The following is a 21,663-nucleotide window of genomic DNA, read 5'->3' on the forward strand; positions in this document are numbered from 1 at the left end:
CTGGCTCAATTTAATACACTCAAGTATTTTGCTACTTAACAGCTTGGTCTGGTATGACCGGTAACTGTGGCTTTTCACAGTGCCAATCTGTAGTTAGTTTTCCATTCGAATGTAGTGCCAAATTGGATCCGCATTTCCGGAAAATCTGCAAAAGAAAATGCAAATTAATGTGCCTTTCCATCCACTACTGTTGATGTGCAAATATATGGAGCTGGCCGGATCAAGAAAAACAGCTGGTGGCACTAATTCTCCAGTCGGGTGCCATAAAGCCATCGCATAAGAGGGCACAGCGACATGACATAATTAAAAAGTCAAGCCTCAGAAGGTGGAAAACCTGATGGAAATATGGTATTTATGTTTGTTCTCGTTGTATGAGGAACGTTGCAGTCATCGTAAGAGAAAGATTGAGTGGCAAATAAGTCAAATGCTTCATGCACGTCATAATGTATTCTGTTTCCATTGCACACTTTATCACATTTTGTTTCAACTTTTACAAATAGATATTTTGACTTTTTTAAAATTTCCAGCATTTCCACTCAGGTTCTTTAAAGCTGCAGTAGGTAACTTTGAGCAAATATGATAAAAAGTTGTATAAAACTGTCACTGTATCCTGACAGTAGTGCTCCTAATGGCATTTGCAAGATTTCAACGTGCCCAGAAAAAAAATAAAAATCAGAGTCGAGCAGTCTCTTGGAGTTGTCAATCACTGCTAGCAAAACTCGCGAACTCCACAAAATTTGTTACTGTGTACTCAAAGGTATACGCATGTATTGGCACTTCTACATTTTAGTCCTTGGCGTACCGTGACTTTTTCTTGCACTTCTCTCAAGCTGCAGTTACTCTTTTCTGCCCTCTCCATATCAGGTTCTCTGGGAGATTCATAATGGAGATTCATAACGGCACAGCGCCAGCATTTTTGCGGCGAGCTTCAAAAGTCGTATGAACATAAAAACAATGTGTAGAGCATCTGGATGAGCCGACAGACAGCACGGAGGAGGGGGATGAGAACGAGAGTGCTGTAATTTATCGATACAATATCCTTTTTGTAAAACAATGAATGAATTGTTCATCAGAATTTTTTTTGTTTGTGAACTAATATGATTATAAAACATTATTTCAAAAGTTTTCTGGATCTGCCATTAGGAGGACTAGGAGGACGCAGAGGAACATGATTTTTTAATAGATTATCTGTATCATGCACTATACTGTCAGGATATAGTAACAGTTTTAATAAGATAACTTTTTTATCATATTTTTGCTCAAAGTTACCGACTGCAGCTTTAATGCGCAAATTGAAAACGCACATAAAAACAGGTGGATTGAAACACACTTTTTTACGTAAGTGCAGTTTGTAAATGTAATGATGTTTCATGCTGAAGAGTGGTGAATTTTACTCTTGTTTTGTCAGCGATGGTGAAACCGCACTCACCGGCAGCCCCCCCATTTAACCCCGCTCCGGTCAAAGTCGAGCACCACTCATCTCATCTCAGCGGAACTGCCCCATTAAAACGAAGCTTGTGGCGAGTGTCAGCGAGAGGTGCAGTGTTGAAAGATGAGAGCAATAACAGAAAAGAAGCACATTGCATTGAGTACCGTCGACCCCCGTGGTGCGGATTGCGTTGCTACGTCGTCCAAACCTCCGGGGGTAGAAAAGGGTTCAGTGTGACGTCATTTTACAGGCTTCATCCCCTGAGTTGTATGAGCCCGGGCTGGGAGCTTATGAAGGCCTCGTCCCTGCGGAGTGTTACATGTGTATAAAGAATTACAGCTGGGGTGCCTGAAGGCATGCAGTGTGATTTGTGCTGAGGCCATGGAGAATTGCAGTCATATTAGAGATGTCCTCTGGGCTTCACTTGCAACCCGTGTGAACACTAACCCTGTAGGCAGCTAAGTGTTCAAGCTGCCGTATGCACTCAGCAGCACTGCGGTACAGCTCCTATGAAACCCCAGAGCCATAACTTTATTTTGAAGGATAAAGGACGGGGAGGAACATGTCATTTACATATCGACCTATCTTATCAGCGCATGTTAATTCTTTCTTTTTTTTCTTACTGTTGCACTGCAGTTAGCCAACAAGTGAGATGAATGATTATAAATGATTAATTTGTGAGTTATGACTCCCTGCCCCGCTTCCTCCCGCAGATACTAAATCACAGAGGAAGAAAAGCAAAGCTAGGTGCTGATTAATTCAAACATTAACTCTCCTACAACAAGCCTCCCAGTCAGCTTTAAATAGGCCTATTGTTCAACTGAAATTTGCTCTCGTAAGACACAAGACGTCTCTTTGTGCCAGCGTTCTTGTCAGTGAGTCATCAATTACTTTGGGTGTATTCTGGAGGGCTGGCCAATGGCGGTTAGTTACCAATCGCATGCATTTCGAGCTGGTTTAAACGCGAAGATGTGACCTACATGCAGTGCTCTTGGACTTTAAATGGGACCAGTGGGGTCTGAAAAGTGAAGTCAATGCAGAAGTGCCTTAAACTTGCATTCTCTCTAATAGCCAGCAGGGGGCGACTCCTCTGGTTGCATGAAGAAGTCAGATTGTATAAAAGTCTATGAGAAAATGACCCTACTTCTCACTTGATTTATTACCTCAGTAAACATTGTAAACATAGTTTCAAGTCTTCTTCAATACAGCATGATGTTCATTTAGTAAATGATGGTCCTATTTAGAGTCAAATTGACCTTAAAGCAGGGTATGCTTTAGAGCGTGGCTACCTTGTGATTGACAGGTCGCTACCACAGTGTTGTCTGAGTTTTCTTCTTAGAACTTTAACCCTTTCACAGTGTGTTTTCAGTTCATGAACGTTAATTATAACCTTTTTGCTCACTTAATAAAATGCCTTATTCAGCATTTGGTTGTGCTTTGCTCCACCCTCTTGTGACACTTTTGGTTGCAAATACCAAGATGGGGACAGACAAAATGCTGAACCCGAGGCTTCAAAACGGCAGTGAGGGACGTCATGGTGAGTATGTCCACTTTTTATTTACAGGCTATGCATGGGACACCTGCAAATACATGTGTTAAGGCTGGGCCACACTAAGAGATTTGTAAGAGACCCCACACATAACGACATGTTAGGTTAAATTGAACAGTTTTGTTCCTATAGTGTGTGGTGAGCAACGATTTGGCCAAAACAGCACACCATGCATTAACAGATTCCATTCATGAACAATTAGAGTCCCGACTAAAAATAAAACGTAAATCTCGCAAAATCTCTCGCGATCAAAACGTGACTTTAGTGTAAACAAACATGGCGGACGACGGGTAGGAGGAATTAGCGATACTTTGTACTGAAAATTCACGAAGAAAAATGAAAAAATATAGGTGAAATCATTGAGACAGGTTAAATAAACACTTGTTTTGTTCCCACAAATCAACAAGTTGGTCCTCCATTTCTGAGGTCCATCTTTCTACTACTTTATACTCATGCATTAGCCGGGGCCGCCATGATGCCAATGGTTGTCCCTCCTTCTTCAGTCAGCTTGGTTCTCAATTGGCTATCGTCCATTCCCACATGACTGCGTCATCTGTTGTCCTCGGGGTTCCCCACACACAACAGGAGATCCGATCGTTTATATTGAGCATGTTTAATATTTACGATTAGAAATCGGTGCAGCCAGGATGGACTTCCAAGCTGGTTGGAAGATATAAAATACACTCTTAACATACCTCACACCACAGGAATATCTGGGAGGATAATCTTTAGAATCATCAAAAAATCTGGGCTTTGATTGTCAGTACGGGGGGAATCAGGCCCAAAATCGTCTTGAATCTTGTGTAGTGTGTGCCCAACATTAACTGTTTTTTTATTAATTAACACATGCACAATTAAAACTCCTTTAAAGGCGCTACAGATACCTTGCTGTAATTGCACGCCCTGGCCCGAAAAGGATCCATCCTCCGCTTAGCGCCGGTCCGGTGTCAGCCAGCAGTCAAAGTGATGAGCCAGAAGTCAGCGTCTTTACTGGATGAAGAGGTCACAGCCATGCTTAGAGGGTCAGGAGAGCTAATTAGACAGAATGAATGACGGGGACCTGAGGGGGTAAATGCAATTACCAACAGAATGAAAGGCATAAGTAGAGGAGATAAACCCATGAGATATCAGCTGATGAAAGTATAAATTTTTAACTTTAAGCCCTAAAATACCTGAAGCTAAAAATCAAATATATGCAGCGCTTTTAGGTGGGTACAGCAGGAAGCTCGCAGCACAAACAGCTTTTGGCTCATTACCACACAGCACACACTCTGATCATCGTTAGTGCATAGTCGCAGGGATGAGTATACCTCCCTTCTGTCAGGGAATTTATGGACAATATGAGGCCTGCTTGCCAAATTAAATGATGAGCTAAAGAAAGCTTGCAGTGTACCGGGGTAACAAGGATCACCTGCTCCTAAATATATACATCCCTGTCTCAGCAGGATGAGTCGGACTGAGCCTGCAGACGGCAGAATGTCACTTCAAGCACGTCTGGGGAGAGAAGCAGCCTGAATAATCATTATAGCCTGTTCAGCTCTTTCCCCAAAAAAGGCAGCAATAAGCAGAAGAAGTGCCGGTGCTGCGCGTTTCATGTCGCCTGTTTGATTGTTTGATCCAGGATAAAAGACGCACGGGAAACCCGGACGGCTGTGTCTGCTTGGCTTCCTTCCAAAGACTGTCTGTCACTGCTTTGGAAGCGACTGGGAGTCCCTTAATGTCTTTGCAGTATAGCAAGGATGTCTAGAGGAATTATAATCTGTACAAGTAAGACTGGGGTTGACACTTAACAGTGTCTGAAGGCAGAATGTTAATAAGAGCAACAAGGCATAAATGAACCCCTAAGAACATTTGTGCATGCAAGTGAGTCAGCTTGATATGTTGGTCATGTGAATATCACTGATAATACAAGAATAAGGAATTACTTAAATGAAAACCAAGCCTATCCCAGATAAGTTAAATGACATTAATCACTCCGCTTTACAGGTGTTCTAAAATATCCTAGATTGTAACAAACTTTGCACCGCAAAGATGAACATATTTCCACAAATAACATTTGAGTCATATTATGAATTGTTGTCAGAAGAGGACAAAGGGAAGGACAGATGCCTGGATACTTCAGTGCAAACCTCCAGGTGCGAACATATGACATCAGCCGACCTAGACAAACCAGAGTCGTACCTACAACCAAATCACAGCCATGTTGATATTCAGTACAACAACACTCCCTCTTGTGTGATATTGCTTAAAAGTCCAATGCAAACAAAATTCTTGCTTTCTACAATACCTGTACATAGCAACTAATAAACAATGATAAATGTAAAAGTTAATGTTAATGTCAGGGAACAGCCTGGTCACACTAAAAGGCAAGGGAATGACACGATAATGCGTAAGGCCAAAGCATGTTTTTTTAGTGATTATTTTCTGTACTTATGTTACATTGTTAGTGTATGTATTGTACTAAGTTTAGATACTTATTTTAAAGCCAACCATGAAGTTTTTCTTAAACCCCTCTAAGTGATTTTGTGTGAGCTAGTGACGTAGAATAAAAAGTGAGAAAGACTGCTTATGGCATGCTGGAGGGGAGACAGTTGGTCCAACAAACACAGGACTGGTGTTCGAGACCGGTGTTTTTGTTTTGTAAGTCATGTTAGTGACGTTTGTGACGTGTTGTCCGTACTTATGTTACATTGTTTCCGTGCGTATTGCACTTAGTTTAAGAACTTATTTATAAGGCTAACCATGACATTTTCCCTAAACCCCACTAAGTGATTTTGTTGTCTAAACCTAAGTGAGTGGTTATGTTGACCCCTGCTGGTAGGCTACTGCACCTCGGCGAGGCAAAACATGACACTGGCACACGATCCTCTGGTGGACAGGCAAGTCTATATTACACGCTTTGGCGTGATATCGGGTTGTAGGGAAAGATTGTGGTTAGGGTTGATAAAAAGGTGAACACAGACTCTTGTCTCATTACATGCCCATTCCACCACCCCGACCTAAACACACCTGTACTTTCTGCCTTGCTATACATAAAACGCTCTCTACTCTGTGCTCTGGCACTGCACATTAGCATTAGATCTAAATCGTGAGCTGTGGAAAAATCACCATATGGATGCAATTCCTCTGATATGGTCTGATGAAAACCTATATGTGAGATGGGGCCACACAGTGTTGTTGTGTACAGCAATAGAAAGCTATATATATAAAAAAGTTCTACAAAATACTGAGTGGATTCTGTGCCTGACTGCTCAGGTCTGAGTTCTGAGTAAAGCAGCCCCACCGAGTGCCACTGGCACTTAGACACAGGGAATTGGAAAACAAGTTCAAAGGGATTGTGGAGGCTTTGGTCTTGACCCAAGAAAACCTGCGAGGGACAAAGCAACACCCTCAGAAAACAGCAGGCTGCTCTAGCAGAGGTAGTATACTGCAAGAAGGATGTGGCAAGGTGAGTTAAAATAGATTCTCAAGCAGAGACAGGGGACACACTGGGAAAACTTTGTTGTGGAGCTCCGTGGCCCACAGGGAGGCGTATTAAATGACACATGAAAGGAAGACGCTTAGGTACAGTACGCTGAGCTACTGTAGCGGCTGTTGCTGGAAGGCTGCAAAGACAGGATACGGTCCATGGAATTTTTTGGTAATATTAATTTGCAGGCTCATTCATTTCCAGTGTACCGTTGAGTTCTGATCCAAAGCCAAGAGAATGCAGCTTCGAAATCGGGCCGAAAAGGAGCGAGCAGAGCGTAGCCTCTTCATCATGCATCATCACATCCCGCGGGATAGGATAAACAAATGTTCGCCACGGGGTGTGAGGGTGGCCAGAAAACACCAGGATAAACAAATTATATAATCACGGCAAAACGGTCGAGCGGAGGCAGGTGTTTCGAAGGGTTCACAGCTTACGGCAGAGCAAATAAAGCATGATGAGCACATGTGGGGCATGAAATCCCAACACAAACACAGCCAGTAGACTGGACAATAACTGGTGCCTTCGAGCCAGGAGTGAACAGTTCATGACTTCTGCTACAACAACGCATATTAAAAGTCATAATAGCAGCTAAGATAAAAAAGACAAGGAAGGTAAAAAATCACATTCTTAATGCATTTGAAGTGGAGCTTGATTAAACCTGAAGTGATGCTTTAAAAATCAAAGGAGATCAGAGGTTCGCTGTTGTCATAGCATCGCCCCGATGAAGACGTATTCAAGGTGAAATGTGTCACTGAGTTTTAACTATTCAGATTATCAGAATAAAGGCTTTTTGCTCTCAAAATGTGCCAGGGATGGTTTTGGGCTTTTAATACATTCTGGTAAGTCTCTATTTAGAGGAGGAGCAGCTATTGATTCCTCTCTGCTAGGACACTCTGATATCTTTACCAACACCTCAGGTCATTTGTATTGATCCGGTCCAAAGTTTTTGAAGTTCTGGCAGATTTTAGGGAAAATAGGAGTAAAAAGGAGTAACACCAGGTTGGTAATGTTAATACAATGTAACAATTAACTGTCTGATATTATTATCTCCACCAGGCATAAGCGTGTGGGGAGATCATGTGTTCAGTCGCGCGTGTGTGTGTATCTGTCTGTCCACGGCTGATCTCGCAATAATTTTTTGTGCTCATGTATGACTGTGTGCTCAAGGACCTCTCATTGTTGCAGTGATTCACAATTTTTTAAAAACTTATTTTATTGACTCCTCACTCCTCTAAACCGTCCAAGGCATTTCTGGCAAAACAAACAAGCCTTGTCAACCTTGTCTGTTGCAGGCTACATTGTGGCCTTTTGTCATGCCTCAAAAACTGATATCCATAGAAAAGTTTAGTCTTATTTTGAACTGGAGTATCTGCAGATTCATTCCATAGCCGACATGTTATGATCCACTAAAGTTAGGCACAATATGAGATGAATAAATCCCTGTTTTCTTTGCCGCCATCTTGACTGTAAGGGAGCCAGGAGGGACAATAAGTGACATTTTTTTCTAGTTAGATACAGTTATTAGGTATTCCTGTCAATGCTTAAAAATTTAGACAACATGGGAAAAACGAAATATTATCTGTATCTTTTACGTGGAGTCTCCTAATACCATATGTTATATTCTAAAATTCATTTTGTATTATAATCTTTGATCCAGTATGTAGCCGTTGAAAGTAGATTGTTACTCAGACAGCAAGTATAAAGTATGAACTTCTACTAAAGCTCTTGTTCCTCAACATGCAAGTGTTTATTTACACTGTTACTGACACTTCAACTGCTTTCATTTCTTGTCCTTCAAATGACACTTCAATTGCTTTCACCAGTTACACATTGTATGACATTTCAACTGCACTCAGGTCTTCTCCTTTGACCTACATCAACAAACAAAACCTTCTTCACCTCCTCTAAGTTCTTCAACTTCCACAGTTCATAAGCCATTTACTCCTCAACTGCTTTAAGTTCACTTCAACTGGCTTAATTTTTTAGTTTATTCACTTGAACTGGTACTAATTTCTTCCAGGACGTCCACCTCAACTGAAAGTTGTAGCTTAATTTATCACTTTCACTTCAACTGACATTTCAATTACTTTCAGGGTTTCAACTTCAACTAAATCTTTGACTCCTTTAATCTCTTTCTCCTCAACTGAAAAATTCAAGTCCGTTCAGTGCTTACACTTTGACTGACACTTCAAAGCCTTTCAGGTCTTCACCTTTAAACAAAACTTTCACTTAAACTGTTACTTCAACTACAATTAAAAGGACACCTCAACTTCATTTAGTTCTTACACATCTTAAAGCACTTCCATTTTTACTGTCATTTCAACTTCTTTCAGGATTTCTACTTTATTTATATTGCCACTTCCAGCTTCACCTGTTTCAGCGTTTCAAATGCAAATTTCCAGTTTTCTTCAAAAAAATTAAGCCTTTTCTTTTCAATTTAGGGAAACATAATAACACCATATTTTTTAATGTTAATGTAATGGAACATTTCATACTTTGACATTATTAGATACATTTATCCCTGATAATGCTAAAAATGTATCCACCCAGGGGAACTAAGCCTCTTTATATCATTTACACAGGCTCCTAATACTGCGCATCATATTCAAATTTTGATGTATTATTATAATCCTTTGACAAATACACACCCATTGAGATATCTAATAGTATCGCTACTCCTACAGCAAGTACATAAACTCTCATTAAATCTCCCGTTCTTGATCATTCTAACATCTCACGATCAGACTTCATTTTGAGACAGATATTCAAAGTACTTTTTTTTGTACTCATTATAATGATTGGCCCGTGGCAGCGAGCCACAGTGCAGCTGGGCAAGAGAAAATGAGCTTCTTTGAAGTTCCCTCTTTTGAATGGCAACACCGATCGTTGTTATTGTGTCTTGTTTTAAACCTGGAGGCTGCTTTGAAACCATACAAAGGGATCGGGCTTATTACGGCCCAGTAGCCTGTCCACACTTTGCCCCTTTTCAAAAACTGAGGAGTAATTTGAATTGGCAGGATCAGCCTTTGCTGAGCGTGATCACGAGCGTGACAGACTTTGGATCTTTGTGATCATCTGATTCATCTTTATCATTTTTTTGTTCTTCGTTCCACTCTATTTTGCAACGAGTAGCCTATTCATGTCGGTGTTTTATGATGTCTAATCTTATATGTCATTGTGCAGCATGTACTCAGCATGCATGTCTACCTTTCCCACCAATATGTGATATTTCCAGATCTAACACAGGGTATGTGAAGGAGGAAAGGAGGATATTCCACACAGAGAGTGGAGCTGGATGGTAGAATGAGGAAAGCTAGGAGTCATGGAGGCCCCCGGAGGCTGCTCTGAGGGCAGTTTTGCCCCATTTCTCGTGGCCATGTAGGTTAGCGGGGAAAAGGACTGATGTTAAACCGATCCTAATGGATGTTGGCGGTGAGCATCAGGCTGCCGGCATGGGCGGAAACAGGGGCCCGTCTGTCTGTCTAGTGTCAGATGAAAAGAGATGCTGCGCTGTCACTTCTCTCAATCACGTCTCCCGGAGCAGCGACGCTAATGAAGTGAACCGCAGACACAGAGACACAGCCACAGACTCCATAACCTCGGAGCTTTTTACAGCACAGATCGCTGCTCAGTCATCCAATGTAGCTCTTTGTACTTAAAATTCAGATTTAATTGTGTTTAATCCTAATTAAATTAGCAATTCATTAGGTTTTTACTATGCCAAACACATTACAGACCCATTAGAAATGACTTAACGAGATGCTATTAAGTGTATTGACTGTCTTCATCAAGACATTATCATTCTTACCTTTCTGTGTTCGGGACGTTTCTGGGCGTCAGCCTTTGGTCGCTGGGTGCAAGCACGCATCCAAGTGGAAGCTACGAAAATGGCGAACATAGCACTGAGAAAATATAGCAAGGCGAACACCAGGCTGACAAAGCTCGTCCCAAAACGAGAGTGAACGTGGGGGTTGGCTTTCACTTTCTCTGCTGTATGTGACCCTGCAGGTGGTACACTTGGCTAAGTTCTGGCAACTGTGGTCAGGGGACGTGCGCTTCTGGTGTTGTTGAGCCGCTTTATTGCTTCGTCACGGCAGTTGGCGTTCGATGCCGTCACACAAGGCATGATGTCCAGTCACATTTTCACTGTACAATCATAGTAATTTTAAGCCCAACCATGTTGTTTTTTCCTAAAATTAACTAAGTGGTTTTATTGCCTAATCCTAAACAAGTGTTTTTGTTTACTTCACAACATTAAGCACCTGTTTACTGCGACCGAAAAGTGACACAAAGGGGTCTGACAAAGTGTCATGGCAACTCGGGATGAGTTGGAGGGGGACATGAATCTGTGCACCAAATTTCATGACAAATATTTGTTTAAGACATTTCACTCAGAACCACAAATGGGAACCTCATGGTGGCGCTAGAGGAAATCCAAATCATGAAGCTTCATCCTTTGGGGAGCATGATATGTCTGTACAAAAGGTCATGGCAATCCAGCCAACAGTTGTTGAGATATTTCAGTCTGGACCGACCAACCGACACGACTGGCCATCCATATAGCCGCACCACTGGCATGGTAAAAGCAGAAACCCACTGCGGACACCCATTTGCTATATCTGTTTATGATGAGTAATGCAGTGGTTTCATCATCTTTACATAAATAAGTAACCCACACACACTCCATTCATGTAATAGGTCAACCGTCACTGAATATGCCGTCAGTGCTGTGTCAAGTGTGCTTCCTATAGAATCATTGTAGCAGCAGGTTGGAGCATTGGCAGCTTGTGGATTCACAACTTAACAGCTAGTTACTCTATGTGTGAAACAGAAGGTTTCTTTTAGCGAGTGATTATCATGTCAAAAAAAAGACATCATTTGGAGCCAGGGCTGCTGAAGTTTACACTCATTGTGAATGGGAAAGAAATGAACTGTGAATGGGGAAAGAAGGCAACACAGACAGATTTACCTCCCACTCATTTAAGGCACGTATAGATAAAATGGTAGTTGAAGAGAACGGTTCTATATACTGCATTAAAAAAGTCTGTTCACCGAGTTGAATAATGAGCAAGGATGAAAATGATGCACACTTAAAATAAAGCCTTTCTGCTGTCAAAGAGAACAGAGTCTACTTTGAAAACATCCCTAACAAAATCAGAGAGGCTGAAAAGTTAGTAGGCTACAATGCAATCTTTACAGACGAAGAGTAAATCCAGGACTGAAGACAGGATGCTTAAATGTGTTGTGAGTGCACAGAGAGGTCACACAAAGAGTTGTTTGTAGGAGTGCGCTATATAATTTTGCCAACATATCACACAGATATAAGCCTCTTATTAGATATGAGAGGTTCTATAGGCCTATAAACTGTCTCTAAAATGTTATTTTATGACATGTAAACAGTCAATTTAAAGACAGCGTCAAACTATTGGCAATGGGCAGCTTTCGGGCAATTATTATTAGCATTAGTCTTCAAAACCTTGTTAAGGGTAGTTAAACGTTTTGGGGAATATAGGCTACACTTAGATGAGAAGATCACGACATGTTCATACAGTATATATGAAGCTACAGCCAGGCTTAGCCTATAGCATAAAGGCTGAAATCAGGAGGAACCGCTAGCCTGGCTTTGTCCGAAGGTTAAAAAGAAGTCTGCCTATACCAGCACCTCTAAAGCTCCCCGTTTAACATGTTATATCTCGCTCTATTAATCTGCAGTGTTAAAGAGGCAAGTTGTATTTTTACAGGCGCCTGCAGGTCATATTTTTGGCAGGGCACAGTAAACTTTATGGAATCTTGTCATTTTTCAGTTTTTATGCCTCCGCGCTGGCAACAGTTGTAGGCCAGAGTCATGTTTCTTCAAATTTTGGCACAAACGCTCACTTGTACTCAAGGAGGAACTGATTTGATTTTGGTGGTCAAAGGTCAAAGGTCAAGGTCACTGTGAACTCACAATACACATTTTTGGCCATGATTCAAGAATTTATATCCTAATTATGACAATTTCATACAAATGTCGAACAGGATAAAATGATGAAGTGATGACATTTTGGACAGACATGGATGTAAACCCGACTGGTTGGCGGAGGCATACAACCACGAGGCAGTAAATCTAGTTGCACAGATTAAACAAGCGAGATAGCATGTTAAACAGTTAGCTTCAGAGGTGCAAGGTGGGTTTTTTTCTGCCATTGAACAGGCTTGTTGTTTCCCCATTTCCAGTCTTAAACTAAGCTAACGTCTCCAGCTTCCAGCTTCCTATTTTATGAACAAATATGAGTGTGGTATCCATCCCATTTAACTCTATTTCCCAAAATGTTACTTTAAACCATGCCTGACATATGATATAACTGTAACATTAGAGAACATTAGGAAATGGTTATATCCCCACATTTCCAAGCGAGATATCATGTAGGCAGAGAGTTCTTTTTGTGCTTCTACATATTTAGTGTAGCCTAATGATACAAATCCAAAAGTGTGAATATAAGACAGTGGGCAGTAACAGACCTCCAGAAGTGATACTTAGAGACACAAATATTGTGGGCGACATACATGATTATCCAAGTCTTGGTCCTGGTGCAAGAAAACCTGCAAGGAACAAAGTAACACCATTACAGTGTGCTAACACTGCCAGTAAATTGGTTACTGGTCGGGTCTGTTCTGACTGTGGGTGGTTAGAGAGTCTGATTGCATTTTTGTGGTTGTCTGCAGCCACAAAGTGCCTGAATAGGTAAACCTAATATGTAATGTATTTTTGTCAACATGTTACGCCGTCATACCAGCAGACAGCTGGTGGCTGGCAAGTGGCAATAATAAGGTAGAATTAACCCAAAATAAACGGAAAAAATAAAAGTATTCTAATCTGGTCCTTGACCCAAAGGATGGAGGTAATTGTTCACCAAATGGCAAAAATGTGAGGATTCGAAAGAGATACGAAAAGCCAAGCACTCAATCAAGTTCAATCGTGAAAACCTTGACAAGGAACCTGACAGTGCTTTTGAAGATGAAAAGAATTATAACAGGAAGAGAAAAGATCTTGAGGCACTTTTATGTAAAGCAAGTTATAGAGTCCTTTTTAATCTGGGGTGACTACGGTTAAAAATGAAGACCTTACACTTTCGACCTCATTGAGAAGACGTATTTATAACACCTTTGATTTTAGAGACAATCCACCAAGAGTACATTATCACAGCAAAAAAAACTAAATATATTAAAAATGCTTCTATGAATATGCCATATACTTTTTAAGAATGTTACCCTTTTGCCTCTGAGGAATGCAGAGAAATAGGAAGCCTCTGTTGCAGTAGTAAAGGCTGCAATGCCGTTCACAGAGTGCAATCACATCAGTGGGGCGGCCAGGAGGTAGAGCCACACAATTTAGAGTGGCTATTGACGGTCAGCGACCTTGCAAACTTCAGCAGGAGCCAACTTTTTTCAGCTGACTGTCTGGCTGACCGTCCGCACATTGTCTGCTGCTGCTGAGCTCTGTAGAACAAAAGGACTAAGTTCATGATGTGGCTCATAGAGAAATTCAGTCATAGAGGAAAGGGCAGGCAAAGGAGCAAGCTCTTTGATAGGACACAGAAAATGTTGGGATATCCACAAAATAAAAGGGGATAATGTACACATTGGGAAAGGACAGACGGAAAGAAGCACAGAAAGATGTGATAGAAAGAATATGAATGTGTCAAAGAATATTCTGTATTATTTAGAGCAAGTTCTCATAGGTCCTAAATATTCAGAGACAGCAACACTCCTGTCAACTCCTGTCAAAATGTAATTAGTTCAGCTGAAGGACACAGTCACCTTATGCGTTTATATACTCCATCAATATCACTGAAATGGTAGCAAAAATGATTTAAAGGAATAGTTCACTTATTCTCTTTCTTTGTGAGAGTTGGATGGGAAGATTAGAACCCCTTTTAATGTCTGTCTGTTTAATATATAGCTACAACCAGCAGCTTGGTAGCTTAGTTTAGCATAAAGACTGAAAACAGGGGGAAACAGTTAGGCTGGCTCTGTCCGAAAGTAACCAAACCCACCTACCAGCACTTCTAAAGCTCGAAATGTCAAAAGTGTGTGATAAGAACGCCGTTCTTGCTTTAGGTGTGTCATTTTTAAATGTACCTACCTGCCATGTGGACTATTGTTTTATTCATCTATTTTTATTGTTATTTTATTATGACTTATTTATTTCATATTGTTTAAAAAAAAAATTGCACCATCAGTCCAACAAAGCCAAAAACAGCTCCTTTGCTTGTGCATGTCTGTCTTTGCTTATGTCTGTTTCCTGTCTGTTTTTACTTGTCCATAATCGAATTGCCTTCGTGGATTAATAAAGTTGTATTGAATAGAATTGAATTGAATTTGCACAGGTCTGTACTGACTGTAATGTAAAAGCATCCACGTGAATATGCTACGCTCAGAGATAGTGACGTAGAATAAACAAGTGAGAACGACTGCTTTTGGCGGGCAGGAGGGGAGGTGGATGGGCCCAACAAACACAGGACTTTCAACCAGAAGACCTATGTTGTTTTGAAAGTTACGTTAGTGACGTTTGTGATGTTAGTGACGTGTTTTTTGTAATGATGTTACGTTGTTTCCGTAAGTATTTTTACTTAATTTACGTACTTATTTTAAGCCAAACCATGTCATTTTTCTTAAATCTAACTAAGTGGTTTTGTTGCCCCCCGCTGGTACTACACCTTCTTGAACACGTGTAATTCACGCTTCAGCAGAGGCAAAACGTGACACCGATACCCTATCCTCTGGTGGACAGGCGGGTCTATTGCACGCTTTGGTGTGATATTGGGTTGAACTATCACGTAACATCTTATTTGATTAATTTGTGCAAATATTAAAGTATAAAAACATCAATTTCTGCTTCTCTTTTTTTACAGAGGGTTAATGTGCCGGACTATTTCTTGGCCAGTAGAATGTTGCTGTCATCGTGATGTTGTTAGGCAAGAATAAGCATATTTCCTGAAATTACAGGATACAACCAAAAGTGTCTTAGATGGCGGCACAACTGAATATACATAGTTCAACTCTGTGCAGTTGTGTAATTAGGGCTTACTGTTTGCAGGAGCATTCACTCTGATGAGCCTTTTAGAGCCAACAGCGTCTGCCATCCCATTAGTGTCTTACTGAGACCATTGGGATTAATATTGTGAATGAGGTGTAAACTGTGTATATACAGTGTTGATAAATAGGTGTGAAGGTATTTGTGGTCCTACAGTAATTCAGCCAAGTTTCTGTAATGGGAGGGGCTCACTGGATAATTGCTTCATGTTGCACACACTTTAAGGGTGCTTAAAATTCCTGTAAATTTGAAAGTATCACATATATATCCTCAAGGAAATTATTACACAATCATGTTAACATCTGGGCTATTGACACATTTAAGGCTCCCCTGGAGGAGGTCTGCAGCCACTCATGGCAGGGAGATGCCGTGAATGTAATTTACAGTGTTATGATTGAAGGGGGGGAAGAAAAAAGCAATAGTTCTCCAGGACTTAAGTGGGTTGCTATTAATTTGGACTCAGCACCCTCAGAGGATGAAATTAAAAGCCTGTTTTGCCCGCAGATACATTCATTCATATGACCAGACTGTAAATTAATTTAAATGGAACACCAAAATACATGTTATCAAGAGCTCGTTATCCTTAGAACATTTTAAAAGGAAATTATCATCACATTTAATTAATGATGTCATCTTTTTTTTTCTACACTGTTTTTTGTATGTATTTCATTGTTTTTACTGGATTGTTTTCAAATGTTTGGTTAGGTTTTTCTGCACATTTTGTGTACTTCTTGTTGTTGTTTAACTTTTGTTGTATTTTTAAAATTATGTTAGTTTAGATCTTTCTTCCTTTTTTGTTATTGTTTTTTGTTTTTCTTCTCCGGGGGTTGGTGGGAGGTCCTTTGTATAAATAAGCCTGTGGCTTCTTGACCTCTCCTGACACATTTCTTTTTTTTTTTTCATTGACTGGATTTTTGTGCAGTTTTATATATGTGCAAATAAATAAAAAAAATAAAAATAAAAAATGTTTTCTATTTTTCTGCAGGTGGAATAAAAATGACATCACTGACTCACTGTCCACTGTCACGCCTCGCTCGCTAGAGGTCACTGTGCATCTCTATCAATGGGTGACGTAGGCGTGACGTACCAGGAAGTGTGTTGTAGAGAGACAACAACAGTGCAGCAGGCTAATTCAAGTGTTACCTGCTATATGCCAATAACAGAAACACATGTATGATGACTCTTCAGCAATATCTGAAATTATTCCTCTAGAAACGCTGCTGTGTGGAGTTAGCACCAAGAAGGCCGAACAAGTAAGTCATGGCGATATATCATTCCTCTGTGTTTTGTCAGTGTTAGCTTAGCTGGGCTAGTTTCAATCACAACCCAAGGCCTATAGAAGGAGGTTAGGTCACGCTTCAGCAATACGTCACACCTCTGTTGCGCAGTAGAATCTGACCGCAGTTTGAGTTACACTGCGCATGCGTCATACCTCACACCCAAGACCCGTGTCCTAACCTCCTTCCATAGGCCTTGTCACAACCCTGTTAGCATGCTACACATTATTGACTGGTTAAACATTACAGTTATTTGGTTCCTTACTGCTTACCAATACTATATGTTATAACTACCCCAACTAGACTGTCACTTGTGTTAACAATACGTAAATCTGAGGAGTTTTCTTACCTGTGTAACGTTAAACATGCAAATCAACACCAGATTCGCTTGAAAAAGCCGTGAATTTAAAGTCATATTGCTTGCTGCAGACATACAGAGATATCTGGCAACACAACAGCTACACAACTTAAATGAACAGAAGCTGCTGGTCAATTCGGCATACATTTAATCAGTTAAATAGCAACTGTGTTTCTTATTTAGCCTTATACATGACAATATATGTCTGATATATCCTTATCCCTCAAGCTTCAAAGTATAAGATAGATAGATAGATAGATACTATAGATAGATAGATAGATAGATAGATAGATAGATACTATAGATAGATAGATAGATAGATAGATACTATAGATAGATAGGTAGAGAGATAGATAGATGATAGCTAGATAGATAGATAGATAGATAGATACTATAGATAGACAGATACTATAGATATATACTAAAGAGAGAGAGATAGATAGATGATAGATAGATGATAGATATATAGATACTATAGATAGATAGATACTATAGATATATACTATAGAGAGAGATAGATAGATGATAGATAGATAGATAGATAGATAGATAGATAGATAAATAGATACTATAGATAGACAGATACTATAGATGTATACTATAGAGAGAGAGATAGATAGATGATAGATAGATAGATACTATAGATAGATAAGTAGAGAGATAGATAGATAGATAGATACTATAGATAGACAGATACTATAGATATATACTATAGAGAGAGAGACAGATAGATGATAGATAGATAGATACTATAGATAGATAAGTAGAGAGATAGATAGATAGATAGATACTATAGATAGATAGATAGATAGATAGATAGATAGATAGATAGATACTATAGAGAGATAGATAGATGATAGATAGATAGATAGATAGATAGTAACTTTATTGATCCCGAGGGAAATTCAAGTTTCCAGCATCACAGTTCCATAGTGCAAAACATGTTAGTAAAAAGGCAGTAAAAAAGTTAGTAGTGCAAAGTACCAAAAAATATACCAGATATAAAAATACAAGGACATGAAGAAAACTGTTAAAAGTGAATATAGTGCAGGATAACAGCTGTGATACACGATTATTAAAAAAGTGAATATAGTGCAGAAGAGACTGTTAATAATGAATATAGTAACTCCAGTAGCTTAGTCTATGAAAGTGCACTGTGTGCATTATTATCTGTCCTGCAGACTGTCCTCCTTTGTTACCTTATGGAAAGCTATAGTGTAAAGTAAAAGAGAAATCGTACTGAAATCAAGTGAGAGTATATTAAATATCAATGCCGAATTCCACAGAGGTCCATAAAGACTGGCATTGGCTTTTGGGTTTGCATTTTGCTGATGTATTTTTTGCCAAAAAATCAATTAAGCATGATATTGGCACTACTTTTAACAGGAGTCTGGTGAAACCTTGGTCCTTGCAGAAAACATTCAGATTTTCATGTTTGTCAAACACGACATTGTGAAGAGAGAAGCTGCTTTTGGCTGGTTCTAACCAGTATCAGCTGACTTAAACAACTTCCTAAATAAATCACTTTCATTTCCACTTATGTTATGATTCTTTGTAGCTACTATGTGAGCAGAAAACAGGTATTTCTGATCATTTTTGCAATTAAAAGTGGTAAATCAGATGCTTTAAAGACCTTTATAATTGAATTAGATTCTACTTTTTTTTACCAAGAACTGATGACTGTTGTTTCTGTGTTTCTGTGACTGTGTTTATCATGTAGGTTTATTATCATTCACTCGGGACACTTGGGAAGACGGTGACATTTCCAAGCCTTTCTGATGTCCTCTGGCTGTCCACCCCAGTCGCCAGCCGTGGCGAAGTCTGAGGTAGCCGTAGATGGAGAATGCCCGCTGCTGGCTGCCACCTTTGCCTACTGGGACAACATCCTGGGCCCGCGGGTGCGCCACATCTGGACGCCGAAGGGAGACCAGCTGATGTTCCTCAGCGATGGAGAGGTCACGTTTTTGGCCAATCACACACTCAACGGGGAGATTCTACGTAGCGCAGAGTGTGGTGCCGTGGACGTGAAGTTCTTCGTCCTAGCAGAAAAGGGCGTCATCATTGTGTCGCTCATTTTTGATGGCGAGCTGAAGGGGGACAAGAACACATGTGCCTTGTCCATTATCCTGCCTCAGACGGAGCTGGCCTTCTACCTGCCTCTGCACACCATCTGCGTGGAGAGGCTAAAGCACGTTATCCGCAAGGGACGCATTTGGATGCAGAAGGTACGATGCTATTCTTGCTGATCCCTTGACTTCTCGGACACAAGAGTATAGGCAAATTATTACCCTTTACACCCATAAACTTACTTTGAAACCTGATCTATCCTAAGGGCCTGATCTTCCTGATCTGAAATGGATATTAAGTAAATCTATCACCTCTCTTTTACCCAATTGGGATTGCAACAACAACATTGGCAGAATAATAAAGTTGCAGTCTTCCAGCACAGAGGACTAAATTAGCTAATTAGGTCTGAGAGCTCCTACAGAGAGAGCTAGTGAGGAGGTAATAATAGGGGTCGACAAAATAATGTGACGCACAACACTAAAAATATATCAGCATTGCAGACACTGCTGTAAAAATAGGTCTTCAAGGTTGAATGTCAACAAGTAGTAAGCCTATCTATCAATGTCTTATGTTCTGAACGTTGTTTCTCTTGTCAGACTGTTCTCCCTGACATAGTAAATATTTTAGTAGGTTTTTTATTTTGCCTGATGCACCCACAGATCGGTCTTTTTGGTGCTCTGTCAGTCGTCTTGTCTTGCTTTGAAGACATGCAGTATATCAGAGTAGTCATTGCTGACAAATACTGCTCACTGGCCTTAGGGCTGGATATTGATCATCGGTGTTTTTTTGGCGTTGACCGAAATGTATGTGGTACTATGTATCTGTTCTGATTCTGTTCCACTAATAGGGCTGTGTATTGTCAAGAATCTGGTGATACGATACGTATCATGACACAGTCGTTACGATTCAATATTTTGAGATATATTGCGATACTGTAAGCAATGTGATATATATCTATATTTTTAAAAAACAAATTTTAGAACTATCATACAGACGTAGGCAAAGTTGTTGGTAACGTTCCGTTAAAGAGAGAAAAACCCACAATGGTCACTGAAATAACTTGAAACTGACAAAAGTAATAATAAATAAAAATTTACTGAAAATGAACTAATGAAAATCAGATATTGTTTTTGAATTGTGGTTCAACAGAATCATTTTAAAAAACAAACTAATGAAACTGGCCAGGACAAAAATGATGGTACCCCTAGAAAAGATGTAAAATAATTTGACCATAGGGACATGTTAAACTAAGGTGTGTCTTGTAATTAGCATCACAGGTATCTTCAAACTTGTAATCAGTCAGTCTGCCTATTTAAAGGGTGAAAAGTAGTCACTGTGCTGTTTGGTGTCATGGTGTGTACTACACTGAACAAGGACCACAGAAAGCTAAGGAGAGAGTTGTCTCAGGAGATCAGAAAGAACATTATAGACCTTCATGTTAAAGGTAAAGGCTATAAGACCATCTCCAAGCAGCTTGATGTTCCTGTGACTACAGCTGCACATATTATTCAGAAGTTTAAGGTCCATGGGACTGTAGCCAACCTCCCTGGACGTGGCCGCAAGGGGAAAATTGATGACATATTGAAGAGACGGATAATACGAATGGTAACCAAAGAGCCCAGAACAACTTCCAAAGAGATTAGAGGTGAACTCCAAGGTCAAAGTACATCAGTGTCAGATCGCACCATCCGTCACTGTTTGAGCCAAAGTGGACTTAATGGAAGACAACCGAGGAGGACACCAAATCATAAAAAAGCGAGACTGGAATTTTCCAAAATGCATATTGACAAGCCACAAAGCTTCTGGGAGAATGTCCTTTGGACAGATGAGACAAAACTGGAGCTTTTTGGCAAGTCACATCAGCTCTATGTTCACAGACGAAGAGATGAAGCATCCAAAGAAAAGAACACTGTACCTAATGTGAAACATGGAGGAGGCTCGGTTATGTTATGGGGCTGCTTTGTTGCATCTGGCACAGGGTGTCTTGAATCTGTGCAGGGTGCAATGAAATCTCAAGACTATCAAGGCATTCTGGAGCGAAATGTGCTGCCCAGTGTCAGAAAGCTTGGTCTCAGTTGCAGGTCATGGGTCCTCCAACAGGATAATGACCCAAAACACAGCTAAAAACACCCAAGAATGGCTAAGAACAAAACATTGGACTATTCTGAAGTGGCCTTCTATGAGCCCTGATCTAAATCCTATTGAACATCTGTGGAAGGAGCTGAAACATGCATTCGGAGAAGGCACCCTTCAAACCTGAGACAGCTGGAGCAGTTTGCTCACGAGGAGTGGGCCAACATACCTGTCGACAGGTGCAGAAGTCTCATTGAGAGTTACAGAAATCACTTGATTGCAGTGATTGCCTCAAAAGGTTGTGCAACAAAATATTAAGTTAAGGGTACCATCATTTTTGTCCAGGCCAGTTTCATTAGTTT

General features: G+C 40.3%; 1 protein-coding gene and 1 long non-coding RNA gene across 3 annotated transcripts in view; one reads left to right on the top strand and one right to left on the bottom strand.

The window, feature by feature from the left end:
• LOC119474629 lies at positions 1-17,343 on the bottom strand. Its single transcript, XR_005203601.1, has 3 exons — positions 17,153-17,343; positions 3,863-4,038; positions 1-145 (listed from the first exon to the last, which is right to left on the bottom strand). It is a non-coding gene; the product is annotated as an uncharacterized LOC119474629 (long non-coding RNA).
• Positions 16,566-21,663, top strand: part of c9orf72 (C9orf72-SMCR8 complex subunit) — a 23,404-nt gene continuing 18,306 nt past the window's right edge. Inside the window, exons 1-2 of one of the 2 annotated variants that reach the window (XM_037746764.1) lie at positions 16,566-16,779; positions 18,882-19,386. In XM_037746764.1, coding sequence (XP_037602692.1) covers positions 18,940-19,386 — 447 coding nt within the window. In that variant the 5' untranslated portion in view covers positions 16,566-16,779; positions 18,882-18,939. Of the gene's footprint in view, positions 16,780-18,664; positions 18,742-18,881; positions 19,387-21,663 lie in introns of those variants that run through there. The other variant, XM_037746765.1, reaches the window with a different exon arrangement.

The sequence above is a fragment of the Sebastes umbrosus genome, chromosome 16 (genome assembly GCF_015220745.1).
Source record: "Sebastes umbrosus isolate fSebUmb1 chromosome 16, fSebUmb1.pri, whole genome shotgun sequence".
Taxonomy (NCBI): Eukaryota; Metazoa; Chordata; class Actinopteri; order Perciformes; family Sebastidae; genus Sebastes; species Sebastes umbrosus.